At 43.7% G+C, this 24583-nt stretch overlaps 1 protein-coding gene across 1 annotated transcript; it reads right to left on the bottom strand.

Annotated features, from left to right (window-relative positions):
- Positions 1 to 208: 208 nt before the first annotated feature.
- CD9 (CD9 molecule) lies at positions 209 to 22195 on the bottom strand. The gene is made up of 8 exons (XM_030479228.1): positions 22062 to 22195; positions 10267 to 10369; positions 7549 to 7646; positions 6272 to 6346; positions 5239 to 5331; positions 4591 to 4680; positions 2462 to 2545; positions 209 to 1733 (listed from the first exon to the last, which is right to left on the bottom strand). The coding sequence occupies exons 1-8, from the start codon at positions 22125 to 22127 to the stop codon at positions 1668 to 1670; spliced, it is 675 nt and encodes a 224-aa protein (XP_030335088.1). The 5' UTR covers positions 22128 to 22195; the 3' UTR covers positions 209 to 1667.
- Between the last annotated feature and the right edge of the window lie 2388 nt (positions 22196 to 24583).

Raw genomic sequence — 24583 nt, 5'->3', positions numbered from 1 at the left:
AGGTTCAGTTTCACACCCAGAATTGCACAGCTGGCAAGAAGCTGCTTCTCAGTTCTGCAGGAGCTCAGGGACATGGTAGGTCTCAAAGTCCCATCTGAGATTAGATTTTTCCCTCTGTACTCTCATATATCCAAGGAGGAAAATTAGATCAACTCCTTTCTGGAGTCATTCCAGTCCAAGACACACAAAAGCATGATTACCATTTGACTTTTTTGAAATCCAGACTTTAAGAAGGCCCCATTAACACATAACAGCACAATACATTACAGGAGAGATGTACGGTTTGCATAATCCCTTAGACAAGCGACAATGTGTAGCACAAAGGTGGGCAATACATTCATGCATTAGTCCAGAGTTGCAGCCAGAGCCTGACCCTCAACAATTGAGGCTTCTCATCATAAATACCCACCTAATTTCAAGAGAAGGATGGGAACAAGGACTACTAGTAGATATTTGTAGTACCTATAGGACAAAGACCAGAAGCTCTCAGAACACAGATGGGATACTTCGGTAGGGGAACACCAGATACAGGTATTGCACATCAACTTGCTGGTAGGGGTCCAAGTCCATAGGCAACCCCCACCAGAAGGTATGGGGGGGGGGGGGGCAGAACAAAAACCAAAACCCACAACAGAGTAGAAGTAGAGGACAAATTGTTAATTCTTTAGGCTAAGGCTTCCACACTATTATCTCTGCTCCCTCCCCTATCCACTTTCAAACTGAAACAGGATAGCCACAGCTCTAGCTCCTGCAAGCAGGAACTGCAGAGCAGAACTTTTTCATGCAACTTTTGTTTTTTTTTCCATTTGGAAACCTGAGATTTGGCACACATGCTCTAAGCCCTTGAGATTGTAATTCACTGGGGCTTTGGAGAAACAAAGCACAAAGCCAGCCACTGAGAAAAATCCTGAGCATTACGCTATGGGAATCTGCCTCGCCAAGGGACTGAGGCTATGTCAGATGCCAGGGGACACAGTTATGTCAGCAGACAGGTTGACAGAAGAAAGCCCAGCTGGCTCCAGGGTAGAGCCCAGCCTGTTTGCAGCTAAGTATGCACTGCCTGCATATCACCACTGCAACAGTCATCCTTTGCCACCCTGCATGAAGATGACAGCAAAAGTGTTAAGGCAGTAACATTTTAGGTATATGATTAAGAACTGCTTTTGTTCACACACACCAAGGAAAGGAAGAATAACAACACCTTCCCCAACATGCTCTGACAGTAGTCTTCCATTCCTTGGAATTCCCTTCAAATATGGCATTGGCATAGGAGTTATTTCCTGCTTTATACTAAAGCCCTAGTGATTTAACACTTGACACATTATGCAAGTTCAACTCCATGCCACACATCAAATAATGATTAATAAGCATAGTAAAACCTCCTCTCCCCCAAACATACATCTTATTCTTTATTAAGTATCAAATTGTCTCCAACATAAATTACATCCAAATTATGTAAGTTTCACAAAAGTCAGATATTTTATGTACAATATTTGTCTTGAGTCAGATATATCTTTATCATTTTAACCTATAACAAAAAGCAAACCTACATCAGTACCAAATAAAGCATTAAAAAGGTAACAAATATATAACTTTTTAGAAATGCTTTCAGAACGCTAAAGTTAATGACAGATTTTATAGTGCAGCAGTCTTGGGTTTTGAAGCTCTTAGACCATTTCTCTGTTTTTGCGGATAGCACAGCAGAGAACCATACTGAATATCATGCCGAAAATCTGTAAAGAAAGTAAGCACATTAGAAACCAGGGGATGAAAGCACATTCTTCTGTCAACATGGAGACAAGCATAGCCTCTGGGCTGGGAAGAGCAGCTACGTTAAGACTTCATTCTGCAGTTGATGTCCCTTCTCCTTCCTTCCCCTGCACCCTCAAATTTCACTCCATTCTCATGAATCCCCTTCATCCTTAGTACTTCAAAATACACAGCTATAAACCACTGCCATATCTCCTAAGAAATCTTTGATCATCCCAGCATAATTGCATCCATGTCATACTTTCCTCTAGAGAAGCCAAACAAAAATGTTTGAATTTTCTTACTAGCACTGTTATTTCAGTTCTCTAGCAGATCCTTAATAGTTCTAAAAAGGGAAAAAAGGCAAGGATCCACAGGAGATATTAGGATTAAGAAGTGGGCTAGCAACATGACCAATCCATCTTCACCCTATATTTATACTCACACACACACACACACACACACTACTGATAACTTCACCATTACTAAAACTACAAGGAGGCAGATCCTAATCCAAAGCAGAAGCAGGGAGGTCCAAGACACCCCACCCTCTGTGCTGCCTTGGGGCCCTGCAGCACACACCCCAATCCTGCTGGTACTTGTCATTACTGGAATGGGCTTGTAGGCTGCCATGCCAGGCACCATTTGACAGACTTCTGCTGCAAGTATCCTTTAGCCACACAGCCACCCTCTAAATAATGTGGAAACTCACCATTATTATAGCAATGCCCAGGCCAACTGCTCCGATCACATTCAATTTTGAATTGAAGACATCATCAATGGCAGCAGGGCATGACTGAAAAGAAACAGACCGTTCATTAGTGTTTCATGCATACAGAAGGGTCATTCCTGCTTGCTTGTTTGAGCTCAAGTCTGCCAACTGATGCTACGCCTTTGACCAAGTCTGCTTGTATTAGAGATGAAGACTGAGCTTTTGAAAACTGCTTTGAACTGGCCTTCATTTTCACACAGAATTATAGAATCAACTAGGTTGGGAAAGACCTTTAAGATCATCAAGTCCAACCGTTACCCCGGCGCTGTCAAGCCCACCACTAAACCATGTCACTAAGGGCTTCATCTACACGGTTTGTGAACACTTCCAGGGATGGTGATTCCACCACTTGCCTGGGCAGCCTGTTCCAATGCCTAAGCACCCTTTCGGTGAAGAAGTTTTCTCCTAATCTTTAAAGAGATCCAGGGATGTTCCAACACAAAAATTGGAGAAGTAACTCCACTCTTAAAGTACCTAAACTTCTTGACTGTGCCTTGGCTACAGAAGGATTCCCTTGATTAGGTAGATCAGGACCAACACCAGTTGTAGCAGAATTGGCTTGTTACTACTGGCTGTCACCATTTAAGTTGCTGTATTGCTCAGCCCTTTTGAAATAAATTGAAGCCACTCCTAGTATCTTCAATGGCAATTGTAATTTTCCAGACATGGGAATGACAGGATGTCTTGAGGTGCATGCATACATGCTAAGCTGTGGGTAGTTTAATAGATATGCCAATTTGAAGCTTCCAGGACAATGAATTACCACTGCAACTAAAGAAAAAGGTAAAAATCAAGTACAGCCCTTCCTCCAGCAAAGATACATAGTAGCCAAGGAAAACAGCAAGGAACTTAAACGAAGGTATAAATCTTTCAGAGCCTGGTAGCTGGTCAAAGTCTCATCCCAACTCCTGTCCTACTTACTCCAGCAGCAGGCTACAGTGAGCTGCTGAAAGCTTTTTTCTTTAGTTGTCCCTTATACAGTCCAGAAGGAAAGACTGAATCAAGGATTAAAGGGACATACTGGTAAGAATTACTCAGTTAAATCAGAATATCAATACAGCAGTGCTTCTTAGAGGCACACAGATGAGCCACACCATTACATCCCTTTAATCTTGCAGTCTGTCTACTGTTTTTCTACAGTTGAGACTAGGCCATAAGACAACAAACCACAAGATGAAGTCAACAGATGAAACTTAAACACTTAACAGAATAAAAGCAAGCAATAAAATCTGCATGCTGTCTCAGCTACTTCCATATAGTCTTAACTCATAGCAGATTGTATGGACAGGACTAAAGATACAGTCTAAATACAGATTTGAAGTGTTTCATGTGGTCAGATATTTGAAGGCACAAAATCATCCGCAGCAAAAAGGAAGAACACAAGTAATATGAAAATAAAAAAATCAAGTCATTAACTGAATTCCTGCATCATAAGAACCTTATTTTCTATGGGAAGACTCATACAGGCTGTCTTGGACATGAAGCAAAAGCAGCAAGAAAGAGGAAAAGGGGTAGTTAGGATCTACACAAGATGCCACAGACAACTGTGGCATACAGGCACCTTTGCAGCAATTATTTCAACAGGGGAATCTAATACAGAGAATTGGCTTCAGTGACATACTCACTCAATAGGCCACCAATGCATTACCCTCCTTTTTCCTTGCTAAAATTTTCAGACCTGCTCCCGCTCCGTGCTCTACTTCTCCCTAACCAACAGGGGAGGCAACAGCTCTGAAGCAACACCAGGAAGTTGCTCTGGCAATAGGAGCAGCCAGGAGAAGAGCTTTCTAGCATTTTTTTAGGTGAAGTTTTTGTCTTATACTGTCTGTCACTCCAGCAAGTCCAGTGACACATAGACCATGCATTTCCTGTGCAAGTTCAGATTTCCTGCTGACTCTGCTTGTTCTTTCCATAGTAACAGTATGTTGATTTTCCACAACCAGGCTGAATATAGACGTAAGTTGCTAAGTGTGATATGGGTACTTCCCCCAGGACTAGAAGGGTTTACTCAGAAACATGTTTCTTATTCCACTCATTGGGCAGAATTGTTGAAGTAAGTCATGCTTTACCACTACAGAAAGCGACTCGACCATGGTCTTCTTTGGACAGGTGTCCATGAACTGCTGTTCCAGAATTCCTGTAAGACCACAGCAGTCTAGCTATAAGAGAAAACAGGAAGAGAAAACCAGGTTAAATAATCCTTTTTTTTTTCTGCTCTGCATTTGGAGGAAGATATTACATTAGGTTAGTACAGACCTTGTGCAAATTTGCTCAGAAGTCCTGCCAATGTGACTGATATAAGCCTAATTTTAAAAAGCCCTTATTGCATTAAAGGACAAGATTATGAAAAGAAGAGCTAGATCTCAAAGCACACACACATTTTGGTAACAGCTTGTACTTCTTACAAAGACGAAGTCCTTACAGACATGCAGGTATGAATACTGTGGTGCCTCGAGATAAATACCACAGATCTTTAGTTTTGCACCTTGCTTCTGAGTTTGTTTAGGAATACAAGAACTAGCTCTATGCATTTCAGAGGTTCACAGCGACAAAAAGGCATACTGAATTCACTGACGCTATACAAAAAAATCTTCTCTGCAATTTGTTACTAATACTGCTCTTTTTTTAGTTAGTTCAGTAGTAGACGTGTACAGGGACTAGATGACAGAACAGTGTTTGTAAGCTGCATTACTGTCTAAGTATAACCATATACTTACAGCTAACTGAAATGCTTTCAGGGTCTCTCTGGCAGGTGCTTGAGATCTCTTTCCATAGGTTTCCATGTAGAAGTCCTTTAACTCTTCAATAACCTACAGGACAGCAAAGAGTTGTGGTGTATTACTGTCTTACCTTAGTATTAATTATGGAAAACTAATTAACAATTCTGCAACCTGCAATACCCATCCATCTGACATGTAGAAATAGAGGGTGGAAACAGAGGGTGGACAGTATTTCTCACCCAGAGCCAGTTAGCCTAACTGGTACACACCCTAGAAGCCACACCTAAACAGATAAGATTCATTTTCCCTTCCAAAGCTCTGAGCTTCTATGAGTGAAAACACCAAATCTTTGCCCACTGGTTACATAAAGATATTCCCTATTCATTTATGTACCCCAGAAGTTGCTGTATTTCCCTCTTGTATAATGTAAGCAGAAAAGCAACCCTGATTACCAAGCACCTTACTTTGAAACAAGATAATCTTGACAGCTTGCAAGGAGACAGCCCAAACCAGTCATGTTTTAGTTGCAGAAACATTCAGCCCATATCTGCCTCAGCTCATATCTAGAAATGGTAAAGCTTCAGTGATGGCTTGCTTCAGTTCATGGTTCAGCAAGTACTGCCTGGAGGGCATCTCTAGCATGCAACAGCATCTTGGATCACAGCTTCTCAGCTACAGACTCATTTTTAAAAAATCAGAGTTTAATTTCTTGTATTGCTTTGCTACAGTGAGTCTTCCTCTCCCCCAAATTCCCTTGGTAATTAGGATTTGACTAGTACTAGTATAGATTTCAGTAGAGGTCTACTTCCTGTGGGCACAGTCATAGCATCACAGAATGGTCTAGGTCAGAAAAACCTTTAAAGATCACCTAGTCTAAACCCTCACCATGGGCAGGGGCATCTTACCAGAGCAGGTTGCTCAAAGCCCCATCCAGCCTGACTCTGAACACTTCCAATAATGGGACATCCACAGCTTCTCTGGGGAACCTGTTCCAGCATCCCACCACCCTGCCAACTTAACAGCAACCTACCTTTTCTTTATTCGCGAATCCCCAGATTGCAGCAGCAATTTCAAGGGCAAAAATCACAAAAAGGAAGAGGAAGAACTAGAAAAGAAAGACCACATTATTAATTAAGACCACAGCACCACAAAACAGCATCATACACATATGCTACAAGCTTGTCCAGTCCTTAAGTGTCCACCATTGCAGGAACCCTCACTCAACCAGGTTCCAGGTAGAGATCTGAAACACTGGTAAGACTAGTAAAGAGGCCACACTGCACTGGGTCAGGACTTCTGCCTAGGAGCATCAGAAAGCCTGGCAGCGTTCCCCAAGCAGAAGTCCTCCTTTTTGATCAGTGTTAATTAAAACCAATCATTTGTTAACTCAGACTTTGAAGTTGCTCAGGTCACTCAGGCACATCACAACAGCTGACACCAATTCTTTTCTCTGTTTGTCACTCCTATTGCTTTAGGAGTCATTGCTTAATACCTAGCTTGCCATTAACTCCCAGAGAGCTAATGGTTACTACTTTCTTTGTGTATCCCATAAAATAGAAATAAAAGTGTCCACTCTGTGTTTAATTGACTACCATGTCCAAAACACAAGGCACTTTAAAGAGAGATGTTCAGAATTACAAAGGGCTAGGGGCATAATTTTGCAAGAAATATGTGAAATTAACTTCTTCCATGACACAAAAGGGGAATTGTTCTTTCACCAGCTATAGTAGTAGTCTTTTATTAACTACATCTTCTGGTTATTTGGATGAGTAGTTCCATGAGTGTGCAGATGTGCATGAACCCAGTAAGCTCTACTGGCCCCTCCAGTCTGAAAACAATGAAGTTGCTCTCCAGTAATTGGCTTCCAGAGCAGTTGTCAACTGGAAGAGCTCATCCTGTGATTATAAACAGTAGAGGCTTGTTGTTTCAAGGATCAAATCCACAGTTCTGGTCTCAAAGATTAAAGATTGCACAGCCTTCAGAGTTCAGGACAAACTGTTTAATTAATAGCTTTACTCTTATCAATATCTTAGTCCTGTCTCCACACATACTCCTAGTCTTCATACTTCAGTGTTTGAATATGTCACTAACTCCTGAGGTTATCCTGCATTCAGACACAACAGGGACATTTGGATTTAGGGTTAGGAATTGAAACTATATTTAACACTTTAGTGTTATGTAGGTGACCAGGAGTTTAAACACTGTGGAGCCAAAACAACCAGCACCTACTGCCCATTAACTGCACAGTAATATTTTCTTTCCTTTCTCACTATGCTGCTGAAAAGTAACACTACTCTGAGCACTTACCAGGCCAAGCATACACTGAGATTCCTGCAATGCACCACAGCATCCCAAGAAACCAACCAGCATCATAAGTGCTCCAGCTCCAATAAGGATGTAAACTCCTAGGGAGGAGAAAAACAGTCACACATATACAGCCTAGTTGAGACCTCAGCAGCAAGGTATAAGATTAGTTGCTCCACAAAAGACATTTGTAATTTTTGACAAGGTTTAAGATTTTTACTGAGGTGTTCCAAGCAAAACCAACAAACTAAACCAGGGGGCCATGCTTCATTTTCAAAGCAACATCTCAAAACTTATAGGAAAATTCATCAATCAATAAAAGTGTAAACTTGTAACAATTAACGTATACCATCACTGCAGTTTCACAAGTTTTAGACAATGGGCAAGATAAAGCCATCTAAGACAAGCTGTAAGACATTTTAAAACTGGCTCAGAGCCAGAGTTAACTTATCTTCAGATGAAGGGTGTGTTGTAGTTAGCTGGAACTAGTGATTTATCAACATCTGAGAATTCTTGAAGCATGCTACCTCTAGGAGAATAGTTATTAAAAGGCATTATAATCAGCTGTCATAAGCCTTTAAATGCTTTCTGCCCTGCTTTTTCATCAGGAAACACTGAACTGTTACAGTGGTAAAAGTCTACACTTCCTAACTTAACAGCCTCACATCTAGAAGAAACTGTTTTCTGCCTTTGCAAAAGCAGATACTTCTTCAAACGGTTATCAAGTGGCTGACCATGAAGACTATTCTGCCCAAAATTTAGGTAGTGTGTTGGATTGCGAGCAACCATTTCTGGGCTAAGAGATCTCATTTATGCCCAATCTTCTCCTCCTGGGCTTGGGAACTGCCAACTTAAGCATTACAGCTGCTAGTTGGTGAGAGCAGCAAGATGTAGTGAGCAAAACAACTCCCAAAGGATGGCAAGAAACTATTACTGGAGTGGTGAAACACAAGACAAAGAATTAGCATAAAGCATGTTAAATTAGTATGGCATTTCTATCAATATAGACAAAAATATAGTTCCGGCCTTCAGAGACCCAATCGATACTATTTAAAGAAAGCCATACGTAAGCATTTGCAAACAATATTTTCTAGGTGCAAACCAGTAAGATTAGCTGCCAAAGTAAACATCTGCTTGATTAAGCATATGTACATGATTAAGGCTGACATTTCTTATCAGCAGGAAATTCACCAAGTTTTTTTACCTCAGCTTAAACATTTTCCATTTTGAAAAAAGAGCCCTTGAGAACCTCTTCAATAGTATAGAAAGCTTTTGCGGTAACTTGCTTTGTTACTAGGTGCAAATTGACAGATTCTTTCAATTTCCCCTTGTGAACTGCAGTCAGTAACTACTCCCAGAAAGATATGTTAAAAAAAATAATTCCTATTAAAGTTTTTTAAAACTCACTTTAACCTACAGATATTTCAAGTAGGTTTCACTGGCTGCATTCAACCAGTAGCTTAAGTATCATAAAAATTTCATGGTTTTAGGAGGTGAGTTGTTTTAGACTACCCAAAATAAGACTTGTTAAATATTCAGCTCAATTGCTAAGTTTAGATTTCTGCTCCTTTTCCGAGGTCCAGTTAAAAGCATCTGGAAATCTTCCTGGCAGCTGCAGGAAGAACCCAGTTTGCTGCCATGCCAGCATATCAAGGGTGAAATACAAGCTCTCACAGATAAGCTGTCTGCTGTGGGCCTCTTCATGAAGGCACATAAGCATTTCAATATTCCCAACCTAACCACCCTATGGATGGCTAAATGATACCATACAGGACATGGCAAATCCAGGTGCTACAGGGATGCAAAATATGTATGTATAAGAATTGTCCAAATCAAAGGCAATACATACATAAGGTACATATTTGGATTTACTTTCTTCCCAATTGTTAAAGGACTTCAGACACAGCTACTTGGTTTCAACAAAAGGGACTGAGCACCAACCACCAAGGCAGCATGTGTTCCTCTGCCCAAGCCTAAAAGTGAATGTAGAGATCAAAACCTTAATAAAGTCCGATTCAGTTAAGAATCCTTACAACAGTAGAATAGCAAGGTGAAAACATGCATGTTTGTCCCCTAGTTAGTCATCTTGCAAAATACATGAAGGAATAAATTCCATCTGGCCTAACTAAAGCTACACTGATCTAGGTTGCCTGTAATAGTTGCTCACATAGGCCAAGATATTTGTGCATCCTTTCAATTATGTTCAGTATAAATTAGCACACATGGGGCTGTAAGAGTCAGATAATATGCTCCTCCTGAGAGATGAGGTGATAGAGTTGTGGTTTTGGGTAGCTCAGGTTTGAGGAAAAGAATTAGTTATTGATGTCATCTGTGGCTACTCAGTTTACAGTGAAACTTTGCTGACTCATTCTGAGAAGCATCAAGAGGAGACATCTTCCATGTCTACCAGGAGTCCCCGTGATTACAACACACCAGCAGCACCCAAAGAGGAACCACAGGGTTTAAGCTGGAAAAAAGGTGAAGTGATATACAACACATAAAGAGCCAAGGAACTGCTAAGCGTGACACTGCTGCTGTCTGTGCAAGAGCTCACACAGTGGGCTGCCCCCTGCACGAGCCAGAGGAAGCTGCTCTCCACCCTGCTGAGGCTGTTCAGGGCTGTTTTGTCTTTCGCCTTTGAGGAAGGCTAAGGTTTCTAAGCAGCGTGGAAATCAGGGTGCAAAAGTGCAATCTATCACCCTGAGCCACCTACTAGCTTACCTGTGTAAAATGTTGTGTTGTTGGATTCCAGTTCAAAGATGCTTTTGGTCTGCGAATCAAACCGAAGCCATAGTCCGATTGCAAGAACTGCTGTCCCTGCAAGCTGTAAGAACAAGTGAGCCTTGTGAAATAATACAAATTAATACATTCGCTTTTGCATTAGTAACAACATCAGAAGTAAACACAGGATACAGCTCTGTTATTTAAAGAGGTGGTGACAAAGAACCAGCATAAAAGGACAGGGATACCAAAACAAGAACAAACTTAGTTCCTGACATGAGGCATCTTGTTGACAGATGCATTTATATATTAAAGTACAATGTCACACGAGAACAATGCCATTCTTGTTCTTTACTGAAAATACCTGAGGTTTATCCAAGTGCCAAATGTCAGTATTTCCAATAACCCCTCCACCCACTGTTTTATTCTGGGTGACTGCAATGACACTGCATGGCTTTGCAATCTTAAATCTTCACACTGAACTGTAAGTGGATCACAAGAAAACCCACCATGCAAGGCCAGATAAGTTTTAGCATGTTAAAGAGACCGGTAAGAGTTCAGTGTACCACTGCATAGAGTTTAGAAACAGGACAAAACCAATCCAGTAAGTTACCACACTGACAGGAAGAGGGAAAACACAGGCTGCTGAAATAGCCATATTGCTCTGTGCTGATCTGGAGCAATGCAATCAAGTTTTAGATATTATCTAGTTTTATTTTATTATTGTCTCTGCCTGTGTGTCTCCAGGTTCCTGTTAACATTGGTGCTTGTGTTTGCAGCAAGTCATTGTGTGTATAAATTAGTTTCTGGATGAAATACCTGGAAGAAAGCATTGCAGAAGTGTCGCAGCTAAGAGGGGAGTGCACTCTGGTAAGGCAAATTTTGCTGTTCAAAGTTTGCTTTGAACAGACTGAATCCTTCCAGTTTTAAAAGGAAAAAGCCTAGAATTGTCTTGCAGGCAGAAGAGAAAGAGAAGCCAGGACAAACTATAAAGTTTGCATGTGCTTCTCAGCTCTTCCTTCTCCCCTTTGAAGACCATTTAATTGTCAAAAAAACCTCTGCAAAAGTGAGATGAGGACAAACACCACACATTGCAGGAGACATTAAAATTTTAAACTTGAGTAAGCAATAAGCTTAGTAAGTCTAGAGCTTTGGTTAGGCAAAGCATGCATGCAGAGAAAAATCCGAAGCCTTCTCTGATAAATTCCATCTAGAAGGGAACAACATTCTTGATTCACCTCCAAGACACTGGAAAGTGTTTACTAATGTCAGTTTTCAGTGAGAATATGGAAAGGCATTCCCACAGAGCACACCTGTGAGTATACTCCTTGCACACCAAGCCCAACTCCCTCAACCTTATGATTTCTCTGTAAGAGCCCTGTCTCCCTATTGTGGGAGTGTCACATTCAAGGGTGGGCACAGATTTGCTGCCCATGGCTGTCTTCTCTAGCCTCCTAGGCTTGTTTTTCCAATAAAAACATAGGGAGAGCTTTAAAGACTTACACAACACAAGGGGCTAAGCAAGAGTTTAAAGGAAGGTATATCCTTTGTAGCTTCTCAGCAGAAAGGGTCCCAACTGAAGTGCTTAAAGGGCTCAGGTATCAGCGAAGAAAAGCAATAGGCCAGCTGCACCAGAAAAACCAGCATTTCTTGCGTGGCAGGCACCTGACTCCCAAGTCTGCCTCAAAGAGGAGCTGCAGGTTTTTAGCTGGGAAAAAGATGAAGTGATACACAATGCAGAATGAGCCAAACCCAAATGGAGGTTTCCAGACCCATGCAAAAGGCACTTTGTTGGTGTCACAGGTGTGTAGGTGCCGGCTTACTCACAAAGCACACAGCAAGAACAAAGCCTGCATATACCTGCCACTTTCCTTGTTAGGGCTATGCTGACAAAACAATGTTAAATCATGCTGAAGAACCGTGGTAGCACACAGTATGTCACAACAGCATTATTTTAATTTACTGTGCCGCAGCAGCACCCCAGGGGAAGGGAGAGGTGCAACAGCAAGACTGGCAGAGAGAAGGGTTGCTGCTTTACCTGCACTCACTGCTACAGCATCACTTATAAAAGCCTCTGCAATCTCATCTCACTTCAGTGCCTCTGTTTGAAAACCAGAAGGGCTTGGTGATGGAAAAAAACCCTCATGCACTGTTTCTAGCCTACTGTTAAGTCATCCAATATTTAATAATACTCTGTTTGAGACTCACTTTCCTGGGTCAACAACTCTTCAGCTTTTATAGGCATCCAGATCTGCAGCATTAGAAGAAATCTACAGTCCCTGCTTGTTTTGCTTAGGAACTCATGAATTGCAAAGCCAGAAGCCTGAGTACATGCATCTGTCCACTCCTACCTGTGTCTGTGGTTTGACAAGCCACAGTGTTCAAATAGAGAGCTCAGGGGCAACATCAAGCAGGGCACAGCAGAGAACTGCAAATCTAAACCCCAGAGCTGATCCCCCATCAGACCTTTAAGGCCAGAGTATTCAAATTGAGAAGAAACTCTAAGCTATGTTACAACTGTGTAGATAATCTTACAAGTCTGAGCCTCCTGCTTCGCTTGATGACCTCTTCCAAAAGCAAACTGGTTGGCTAACATTAGGGAGAGATGACATACCTAATATCACTCCTTTCACAAAACAAACTTAACTTCGGGGGTGGGGGGTGTAGAGAGGTTAAGTGGCATGTTCTCCCTTTAGGAAAGCAGCCATCCTGTGAGGAAGTTATGACCACAAGGAGGCAAGACACTTAGGAGATCACAGAACAGCAGAAGTGCCAGGGAACTGCTCCACATCACTTAAAAGTGGTAGGGTTAAAGTGATGATTCTCTCCATCATGGACTAGGGAAAAAAAGCAACTCCTTGTAAGAAAAAAGTGACTTTTTGTCTCTGTTTAAGGAAAGCAGACTTGTGTTCTCAGTTCATGCTCTTCTTACCCACAACGACCACTGAACTAAAAAAAGGCACTTTTAAAGCAGAAGGCAAGAAAGTAACTTGAAGCCTCAAGTTTCCATCAAAACAACAAGAGACCAGGGCACCAATGCCAGCGTCAGAGAAAGAAGCAAGCACTGTCCCATGGGCACCACTGCAATTGGCAGCATCTCAGACCAATCTGACACAGCAGAGGCTGGTACACAGCCACCTCTCTGCTCACCCATGCTGTGCCAATAGCTATTGGCAGCTGTGTCAGGGTGGTTTTAGTAGCTGTGGTTTTCCTCCCCAGGAAAGGGGTGCAAGCTCCCCCACCCAGGTTGCATGGAAGCATATCCACTAAAGAGCTGGTTGCTGGGTTTTTAACCCAAGTGTTTTCCCAATCTAACAGACCAGCAGACCTGTTTCATCACAGGAGTTGAGTAATACAGGATATTAGTAAGATATATCCTGTGCTGAAAGAAATTTAACAGAAAAAGAACAGAACTATCTGCTTTCCTGAAACTTGTCACTTTGTGCACAAACCCCTACAAAACTAGGAAAAGAGAAGGTTTGTCTGCTTACAAAACATTAAGTAGTATGTTTCTGTAGTAACAAGTCCAGGAAAGGGAACTCTGAAGGCAGGGGGTTTTACCAATCCTACCAAAACATGAAGTTAAAAGTGTACTTACCACTCACTCCCGGTACTAGAAAAGTTTGTGGCACTGATTCTCTAGTACCTGCATGTCCTGGCACAAGTATGCTAACATCTCTGCTCAAGCTAAAGAGGCTTCCTTGTGTTTCCCCTAACCACTACAAAGCATCTTAGAGCTCCCAGCAAATTTCTGCTTGACTTCACTATAGAATAGATACACACTGGACATGTGCCAAGCAAAGATAAAAATACCTGGTCATTCCTCCTCTAGTCCTATGGAGGCTCATACTTGCTTTTAGCATCACATGCATGATCTGTCTTCCTTCCCTACATAGCCATGCACCTTCTCTAGTAAGCATCTTGTGCAGGACTTGCCTTCTCACACCCATTCAGGCCCACGATCTGAGAAGCGCCTGCTCCAAAGTCAGCCCTTTCCATCTCCCCCTTCCAAATTACATGGTCTTGCCTCTGATCATATCTAAAGATGTGTCCTGTTATTTAGCTTTGACACCCTTCTTTCTTTTAGCCTTCCATGTGACAAGAGATAACTGACAAAGGATCAATCCACTACAGGACAGTCACTACACTCTTCATATGAGAAATAATCTGTCTATCCTGGAGGTGGAAGAGATACAGACCACTCTGCCTTCCTCCCTTCACCATACTTAACCAACTTCAGCATGAACTTGGAGCATTCAGTGCTGATGCATGCTATCAAGCAATTCCCACTGCATTTTTTTCCTCCTCTAACACCTGAGTTTCACAGATATGATCTCTTCTAGCAGAGGGCTTGCACAAGGAATAATTGGATTTTTATGATTAGTGGTGTAAATGCACATCAAAAGACTGTGCTTTTCAAACAGACATTCCAAGCTTTGTTAATGTATCCCATGATACAGCAGTGCATGACAGTACTCTGGAAAGCTGGAAAGTTTATTCTGGGTTTAACAACTATTTTGCAAGGACCATTTTCTACAGTTCCTTCTGACTTTATCACCTTGACCCATCTTGAGAAAGGACAATCCCCTGGCAAGCACCCCGCTTGCTGCAGACACCTTACAGCACACTACAACAGAACCACCTCTCAAGGGGCTCAAGGTCCAGGCAATTATCTAGTTCTTAGAGCTGGCAGATAAAGCTTTGGAAGGGGTGTGTCGTCATCATCCCGTCCCATCTCCCACCCCCCTCCCTGGTTACTTTCAACAGCATGGAGGCTGGGACAGGGAAGAAATGAGGCACCGCGAGAACTCCTGATATATGGATCAAAGCATGTAAGAAAAGGCCTCTGTACAGGAAATTGTGAATTCTATTTCAGCACATATTAGGTGAAGCTTATATCCAACTTCTATCAAGTTTATGGCATTACCTCTAGCAGAAGGTAAGTCAATATGTGGAAATACGGCAGAGTTGGTGAAAAATAACCACTACTTTCAGTGCTGTCAGCTCAGCATTGCATCTATCAATACTGTTATTGATTCTTTCTTGAAGAAGGCATGTCAGGCTCTACACGATTGTTCCTTATGTAAGTTTTATCCAGGGTGTGGCAAAAGTACACTGAAAAAGCCACTCTCTTCCCTTCACCTCATAAAACTGGTAAAAACTTTTAACTAAAATCTGACTCAGATCCTCTGCATCTGACAGACAACTAACTTTTTCCTGACTGACCAAGACTGTGGATTAACTAAGCCAGGGCCAGATATATAATGCTGCAAAGCACATGGGCAAAGAAACTGAGAACATTACAACCTGTAGAACTGTCCATTTGTCCTGTTACTTGCTGGTACTCTATAAATAAAACCCCATAAACAGCAAGTACAGATGAGGCTCAACATCAATCTAAACCCTTAATTACAGGATTAGTGTTACCCACTAACAGCACAGGTTTTCAAACTTCTTTAAAAAGCTTTCCTAACAGATGTGCAGTGAGTGCTAGCAGTTATATAAGAAATTGCAGCTATTCCCACACTCCTTTAAAAGAGCAGACTGGAAAGGAAGGATTTTCTTTCTGCTTAAACTAGTTTCAAGAATGTTGTGGGCTAAGTTAATGTCACAGCATTAATAGCAATAAAATGGTGTTCCAGTACAGTAGGAGCAGCATTACAGAATTCCTGAACCACAGCCAAGACTAGTGCCCATTTCATACAAGTTCCTATTGAGAAGCCAGTCTACTATATCCACAATTTAAATTGCAAATAGGAGCTAGGACTGCTAGAACTCTAAGTGCAAGTAGCTTCACATCAGGTTTCTCAAGGCAACATCCTCCAACTCCACTCCTGACTTCACAGCACTTAAACTATATTGTGCTGAGCCCAACCAGCATTTTGACTCATACGCACTGCAGTCAGCAAGTAAATCAGTTGATTATGGAAAGCAAAACAAACTAATTTGTTCCTTTCGTATATGTGTGCATATATACACACACATGCATATTCCCGTCCATCCTGCAAGTCCTCTCCTCCACCTGAGCAGGGAAGACCCTCTGCAGAAGTCAGAGCACCAACTTGCGACTGGCTGTTCCTAGAGGCAGCATGAGCAGATGAGATTATGGCTCAGAACAAAGTCACAGGTATCTTCAAGTTACAGAAGGAAAAGAGCACTCCAGGCCTAATCTTGCTAATCTTACTTTAGCAGGCACTCCCTTAGACAAATGCATTTGTTCATATAGCACAAAACACTCTGAATAGCAGAGTGCCAGGACAAGACAGTTGCCTTACAGTGTAAAGGAGCAAGAAAATAATTGCCAAAACACTCAACATGAACTCTTGACTGTATGGTACAGCACTTCTCTGCCTCCAATACATTAAATTATAAATATTAGCAGCAGATGTCTGTGTTCTACAAAATTCACAAGGGGAAAACCACAGCATTTAATTTTAATGATGCAAGCCCTTGCTTTTGTTCAGCAGCAGAAAGCCAGCAGGAGAACATGCAGGCACACGCTCCATATGTGTGGCCATGCCAGGCGCCTGCCCAACATGCACTGAGCTGCTCAGGAGCCAATCGTTTTATTAGAAAAAGACTTTGCCACCAAGGCCAACAAGCCTGAGCAAACCGTGCAAGTTAAGGGAGCTCAGCCAGAGGTAGTCGCTCATTACACAGCTCAAGGTAATCACGCACATGCTCACACTAAGGTTGTTCAAGACCAGCTATGGTACGACCACTCCACTGCTTGGGTTTAAGGCACATAACATGACTTTTCCATTGACTTCTTACCAAGCTTGAGCCAGCCTAGTAGTAAAAAAAAAAAAAAAAAAAAAAAAAAAAAAAATCTTTGTATTAGTTCTGTACCAGCTCCCTCCCCCACTCCAAATCAACCCCCAAACTTCCAAAGACCTGAACTGGTACAGCTTTCATTACAGACCAGACCCAAAGACTCCAGGGCCAGCATTAGCAACACAAGAACTGTATGCAAACCCAGGTGAGATTCTACCACCCTGACAAGAACAACACAGCAGCAGCTAGGTGCCTGGTGTCTGCAGCAATACTTGAACCAAAGGGAAAATGCTGCCACCCCTCATTCCCACACCTCAGAAGGGACTGGACCCCCTAACCTACTGATCTATTCAAGCACAGCAAGTAAAAACCATTCCCTACAAATGCAATGATTAGCCAGACTTCATAAGAGTTTGTAGCAACCATCCATAAGCATCCCCCCCCAGCCTGCTTCCAATCAGGCCACAAGCACATTCTAGCCAAAGCTCTGGAATCTCAAAAGTTTCAGGAGAATGCCTTGCTAGCAAGATATATGCCTGGCCTTACCAACTGGGAAAAAAAAAAAAAAAAAGTCATCAGACCGGTTATGATCACAATCTAGCACAGCAGTCTACAAGGGCCTCCTTGTAGGGTTATCTGCAGGTATTTGTAGATTGCATGCAAGGAAGGGTTATCAAAACAAGACTGACAGTAGCATTTCCCAGGACTAACCTCCCTGTTCACATGTTGGGCACTAAACAGGTTGTGCAAAGACACAAACAGTACTTTTAGAGAAGAAAAATTAACATAAGGCTGCCAAACAACAGGTTAGCCAGGTATGCTTTGAACTATGTCCTCTGCAACATCTGCTGGGGACAAAGCACCACCACTGTCCCCACAGCTATACCCTTTTCTCCTGAAACCTCCTCTTTATGTACTTAACACCCCTCGGTTCTTGCTCACCGACTCTTTCAATACAGTCAGGCCCTACCTGGACACTTGTGATCCTACAGACCTCTAGCACATTTTCCTCATTTCCATGCTGAAGAATCCCAATTCACTCACAGTTCCTGATAGCAGAAACCCTCCTCTTCCTTTTCCAAACATCATCAAGCTCTACAACGTTCCCTTCAATGTAGACAGAAGACCAGAGCAGCCCACAGGATTGCAGGACATCAACACACCATGGATTTATGCAACAGCACCATCTCCCTTCTTCTCTAGCTCTTTCACTTCTGAAGTGGGTTTCCTCTTGCTGCTGAGCACTAACCTGTTGCTTTTGTGAACCACCTTTTCTCCCAAATCATTGTTGCTCTGTTGCAGAAGCTGCCACTGAACCAACTATTTCACAACACCAGGCTGCTTCCTACTCATGCTAACACACATTATTTGATGCCTACCTTTGGTGTGTGTCACATAGCCTGCTACATCAGCATGCACCCATCTTCACCACTCTGTGAAATAGATGCTACACGAGCACCAGAGTTACCTCACATGCTTCTCTGGATTAGGTAGGACTGCACTGACCACCACTCCATGCACAGTTCACTCCTCCATGCCAGCTCTGGTACTTCACTGCAACAGACCTCCACCTCATCTCAGCCCTGCTTCTGCTCAGCCAGCATTTCATCCCCACCAGGATCTTACTCCAGGACTGCTGAGTTTCTTTAGGAACTCTGATTTCCAGGAGACATTGAACAAGTGAAGTAACATCAACCAGCCCTTGCTCTCTAAGATCCATGCTTATAAAGACTTTAAGTTAAACAGCTTCATGAAGTCCAGCTTCCCCTCACAGTAGCCATTCTCTCTTCTCCAATGTCACAGCTCCATGTGTACACTAACTTTTTACTTTTAAAGAATCTTCTCCTCTGCCTCTTCCAGAAGCACCACGTGTGCCACTCTCTATATGCACCAGAATATTATAAAGCAAAACCCAGCCTCAGATTCACTGCATTCCAGCCCTCCAGCACTGAGGTGGGTGGTGAGCAGGAGGTTTTACCTAATTGCAATGCATTTATAGTTCTGAAGTAACTGTTTTGTGACCCCACAAAGACATTAATCAGCATTTGCTGGTGTTGTTTCACGACATTTTCATCAAAAGGTCAATTCAAGCCTGTGAGGGATTCAGAATCAAAGGCAGGTTATGGCACAGAACTTCCCCAAGCACCCCCAGTAAGGGAAAGTCCCACAGAACATCACTCCCCACACACTTACATCTGGACTGATCACTGTCTCTAAGGACTTCCTGGGAAGCTCCCTGGTCCTCATGTGTCTGAAGAGAGATATTTTAGTCAGGTTTGCTTCTGCAAGTTATTCCCCTAAAGCTGTTCTTTGGCTAGCCTTATCATATCTTTGTATTTGACACACCAGTATTTATCAACCTTTATTTCCTTCTCTCGGACACAGCTTCAACTTTCTGAAAGTTTCCCAATTCTTGTTTTAATACCAAGTTGTTTGACACTTTCTGCTTCCTCTCACCCTTGCCCAAGTCACTGATGGAGGCAAATACATGCCACCTAGCATGCAATCTACAAATACCTGCAGATTCACTGCAGACCATTTAAATTCCTCACCTATACTTTTAGGGCAACTTATTTCAAAAAGGAGATGCTGTTTAAGCTTCATCACAGCTTCACAGGACCTTTTAGAGTCTCTTGCTCCAAAAGGTACATTAAATCTAACTACATTACTGTCACGATTCCTGAGTAGTGTATGGACAATAAGACCCCACACCCATGGACTACTCAGAAGCAAAGGCTTGCTCCTTCTTTTGGGGGGTGGGTTCCCAAGGCCAAGAGCCAGCCACTGATGGTGCTTTAAATTTTAGGGTCAGAATTGCACTCAGGCACACCACTTTTTCTCAATTTACTTCCATTACTTAATAGATTTTTCACATCTCCAATGCCATAAGAAACATTAAAGCCACCTTATTAGGGTTGTTCCTGCCCTCTAGTGCTGCCTGCCCCAAGACACCCTTGTTTTTACACTGCTCACTGAGGCCTAACAATTTAAAATAGCCCAAGATATCGCTACTTTATTCCTCTATAGAGGACATGAGGTTCACTAACACCATACTTGACTCTCTTCACCAGTTTTGTTAGGGCACAGATACATGTAGTGAGCCCTGAAAGCCAAGGACTAATCCCGCCAGTCTACAAACACTTATCTCTGGCTAACCCAAGCTGCTTGCATATACCGTCTCTTGCTGCTTCCAGCCACTTGCTGGGATACTCATAGGGAAAGGAGCATCCATCTCCTTTTAATTCTTTATTTTCTTACTCCTTCTCTTCCTTCTCCCACATCCTATATGGCCCCCTGAGAAGGCCACTTGAAAAGCATCACCCTCATGGTTGCTCTGGACAACAGCCCTACTCAGGGCAGCCGTACCAGCCCACATGTGGTACAGCCCCATTCCCCACCACAATTCTTCCTCCTTTCCACCCTGTTGACAGGTCAAGCCTACATTCACACTTACTGGGCACCCAAAGGTGCAAGTAAAGCTTCTGAGCTTTATTACCATGACACTACAAGCAACAGGTACCTCCTGAACTATATAATGTGCGCTATTCTCAGCCCTGGGCTCCAGACAAAGTGGTGATGCTTACAGTAAGAGCATCTTGGAGGCAATGCCTTTGCCACAACAAGAGCTCTTGTGCTGTAACATAGTTTGTAGGAAGTCTGTAGCTTTAAAAAGAAATCTAAAAGACCACAAAGCAAACCATGAATATTTCCTCCTGTTTCAATAAAAGATCTAGCACCTCCCTGACCCAGAGGTCTCAGCCAGGGCATTGTTAGGCTTTTTCTTTTTACTAGTTATAACCTTCTGAATATAACCCGCCTGCTCACCCTCCTGGCAAATCTCAGGTGGCAGTACGTGCTTTTCTGTACTTTTGTGAAGGTCCTCTGCACGACCTCCCGCAACCGCAGCCCAGTTTTCATTCTTTGCTGAAAGCCACTTTTGAGTGATCACAAGTATTTTATCTGTTAGCATTGCACCTTCCAGCCATCCCATGTGCAATACTGTAACTGACTCCAGAAGTGGTTTCTTTCCACAGCTCCGACTTAATTTCTCCACATCAGATGGTAAAAAGGAGTCACAGAGACATTTCTCCACTGTAGCAGATAGCCAAGAGAAACCCCATTTTCGAACCTCGCACTTCACACCTACTACATTAGGCACATCCCTGTGTACTTTTCCATAAGGCAGATGCTGCTAAATTCAGACGTCCACGCCCCGACTGCTTGAGAAGCACCCTTCAGTTAAGCCATGCTTTCTGACACAGCTTGGCAAACGAGATAGTCCTGCGGAAAACTGCCCTGGCGATATGATTCCCACTTACGGGGGTAGTGTGCTCCTACAGATTAAACTACTTCAGGATTTTCTTTACAAGACGCTGCCTGGAAGACAGGAGGCAGAAGACGCAGCTCCAGCCGAGGCTCCCACTAAAATGGGTTCACATACACAACGACCGCAAGCGCTGTAACTTGCGAGGAACTGGCTCACGACCGCATTTACAGCCGTCGCGCAGGAAAAGCCTAGGCAGAAAGAAGTACCGCCCGCAAAGAGAGTTTCAGTGCGATCGCTGCATGTACTGCTGGGGGGAAGCGCTACCCGTCCCCCCCCCACATTAAGAGCCAGGGCACACCTGCCTTACCTAACTGCAGCCTACCACCGCATGCACAAACACAGCGCCTAACCGGGCAGCGAGAAACCCGCCCGCCTCGGCGCGGCGAGAAGCGCCCGTCCGGGGCCGACGGCGGGGAAAGCGACGCCGAGACGCCGCCGGTGCCGCCGCCCAGCCCGGGTATCGCGGCCGCGCCGAGGAAACCCCCGCAACAAGACAGTGAGAGGCGGGGGAGAAGGGCCGCGCACCCACCCCTCTGCTCCCGGGAGGGAGAGAGGGTAAGTAAGGAAAGAGGTGAAACCAAACAAGGGAAAGCTCCAAACCAACCATCGCTCCCGGCGCCTTGCCCTTCCCCCGCCCCGTTCCCCTCCAGCTCCCTCCCGGGCAGCTCCACCGAACACGTCTCGGCCCCCTCACCCAGAAGATGAAGTTGAATCCGAAGAGCAGGTACTTGATACACTTGGTGCCTCCTTTGACGGGCATGGTGGCGGTGTGCGGCAGCAGGGACGGCGACAGCGAAGAGCCCTCTGGCCGGAGCCACTCCTTAAATCCGTCTCAGCCCAGATTTCTCCCGGGCTCCCCCCGCCCCGCGGCTGCCCCGCGGCTGCCCGGCCCCTTCCCGGCCCTCTCCCCGCCCCGCCCCGGCCGCCCATCGACCTGCCCCTGCCGCCGCCCGCACCTGCCGCCGCCCCGCCCCGGGAGCGGCCGCCTCCCGTCGCCGCCTGCCCGGTCAAGCGGTGGGGGGGTCCTGGGGGGGGTCATATACCCACGGCCCCGTCGCCGTGCGGGGAGGTGATTCAGTGCTGCAACAGGCGGGTGTGCGAGCACATGGGAGGTGGATGGGTTGCAGCTGTGTGTGTTATAAGCACGCAGTTGTTCAGCCTAGAGAAGAGAAGGCTCTGGGGAGACCTTGCAGCAGCCTTCCAGTACATAAAGGGGCCGACAGGAAGTCTGGAGAGGGACTTTTTACAAGGACATGTAGGGATAGGACAGGGGGGAATGGCTTTAAACTGGAAGAGGGTAGATTTAGATTAGACATTAGGAAGAAAGTATTTACCATGAGGGTGGTGAGGCCCTGGCACAGGTTGCCCAGAGAAGCTGTGGCTGCCCCATCCCTGGCAGTGTTCAAGGCCAGGTTGGACAGGGCTTGGAGCAACCTGCTCTAGTGGAAGGTGTCCCTGCCCGTGGCAGGGGGTTGGAACTGGATGAGCTTTAAGGTCCCTTCCAACCCAAATAATTCTGTGATTCTATGAATTTAGAAAAATCAGGTGGAATAAGTTTCATCCTGCCAGCTGATCTCCAGTAACCAGTTGTGCACATGCCCTTAGGTCACTCTGGTTGTGAGACAAAACATGTTAAATTTCAATGAAGATGAAGAATTTCCCTTTGATATTAATGGGAACTTCAGCACTCAACTTCTGAGCCTGTTAGCTCATGAACGACAACTGAGGGCTTGTACCTTTATTTAGTACAATGTGACTAGAAATTCAGCAGCTATTGAGAGTCAAAACCCCCCCGAGCAGAACAGAAGAGACTTACTGAAATGCACATAAAAACATGTTGGAATTATTGTTGCCAAAATAAATGATAAGATAGCGTGCATTCCAGAGATAGTACAGTGGAGGAGACGTTGAACTGGGCAGCTGTTTCAGAGCAGGTTGCAAAACATTAGTGAAATGTATTAGAAAGCAAGGCAGAAAAATTAAGAGCTAGGAAAAATTCAGAGGTGATAGTGAGTGCACAAGCATAGCCAAGCCGAGAGGCCTCTGCTGCTGCTGCATCACAAGAAAAATGGGAACGGAGAGTTTGGGAAAGGTGGCTGGCTGTAGCTGTAGCCAAGCATCCAAATGGCCTGACAGTCTGAAAGTAGAAGAGTGGGGAGCTGTGGCGAGTTAAATGATGCCATCGGACGTTTTCTGCTGGCTTTGGGATCTTTCTGCTGGCTTTCTTGGTTTGGGATCTCTAAGTAGGCTGGTAGTAGATGAGCTTGCGTCCACAGAGGAGATTGAACAGTGCTTAACTCAGAGCAGACTCTACCTCAAGCATTGTGGTTTGTTACGTAGGTCAGCAGAGGGAATCAGAGGGATGGGGGCTGGCCACAGCAATATAGATCCAGCAAGGCCGAGACTAGTAAATGCATGTGACTAAACTCATGTGTAACTGCAAACTGACCAAGTGAAAGCCGCCTGTCTCACTGCTGAGCTGGGACTGATTTTATATATGGCTTTTGGTTTGGGGTATGTTTTTGGTAACTTTGCGGTTAAGAATTGATGCCTCTTAGTTAATATGAGTAATATGTCTCTCATTAGCTTTCTATAGTTAAGGATAAAAGAAAAACATTGGATACCCCCCTCCCACCAATGTATTATTAAGCTTTTCATGCTTACACTGTGTTAAAGCAACTTCCATTAAAAATCATGGGCAGCAGCCTATTGATCAGAGGCGAGAAATGGACCGGTTGGATCAAAACCTCCTGTGAGTTTGTACTTACTTTAAACTCTCCCCATTCATCCGGTGAATTAATTTATGAAGAAGTGAAACCTATTTGTGCATTTTTAGTATCCTTAAGAATACTGAATGAAAATGTTAATAATTATGTGGCTTGCTTCTATTCTATATGAAGAGTCCAGAGAGAACATTCATGTTTCAGTCTTTGAGAGCCTGCTGATCTGGTAAATGCATCTCTCTGGACATACCTGAACTTCTCTGGCTTTCGGAATGAGACAGTAATCAACTGAATTTCTACATAATAAACATCACTAATGGAAATTCATGACCCTTGTAGAAGTACTTCAGAACGATTTTTTGTTTTTAAACCTTGTATTTATGTGGGATAATAGGCCAAAATATTTTGCATGAAATATTTATTATCTGCACTTAAAATTGTACTGGATGGTTAAAGTGTTATTTTGTCCTGATGCAACAGAGAAGAGCTAAGT

Source organism: Strigops habroptila, chromosome 3, assembly GCF_004027225.2.
Source record: "Strigops habroptila isolate Jane chromosome 3, bStrHab1.2.pri, whole genome shotgun sequence".
Classification (NCBI taxonomy): Eukaryota; Metazoa; Chordata; class Aves; order Psittaciformes; family Psittacidae; genus Strigops; species Strigops habroptila.
The sequence above is the reverse complement of the archived record's forward strand: the minus strand, read 5'-3'. Positions and strand labels throughout refer to the sequence as shown.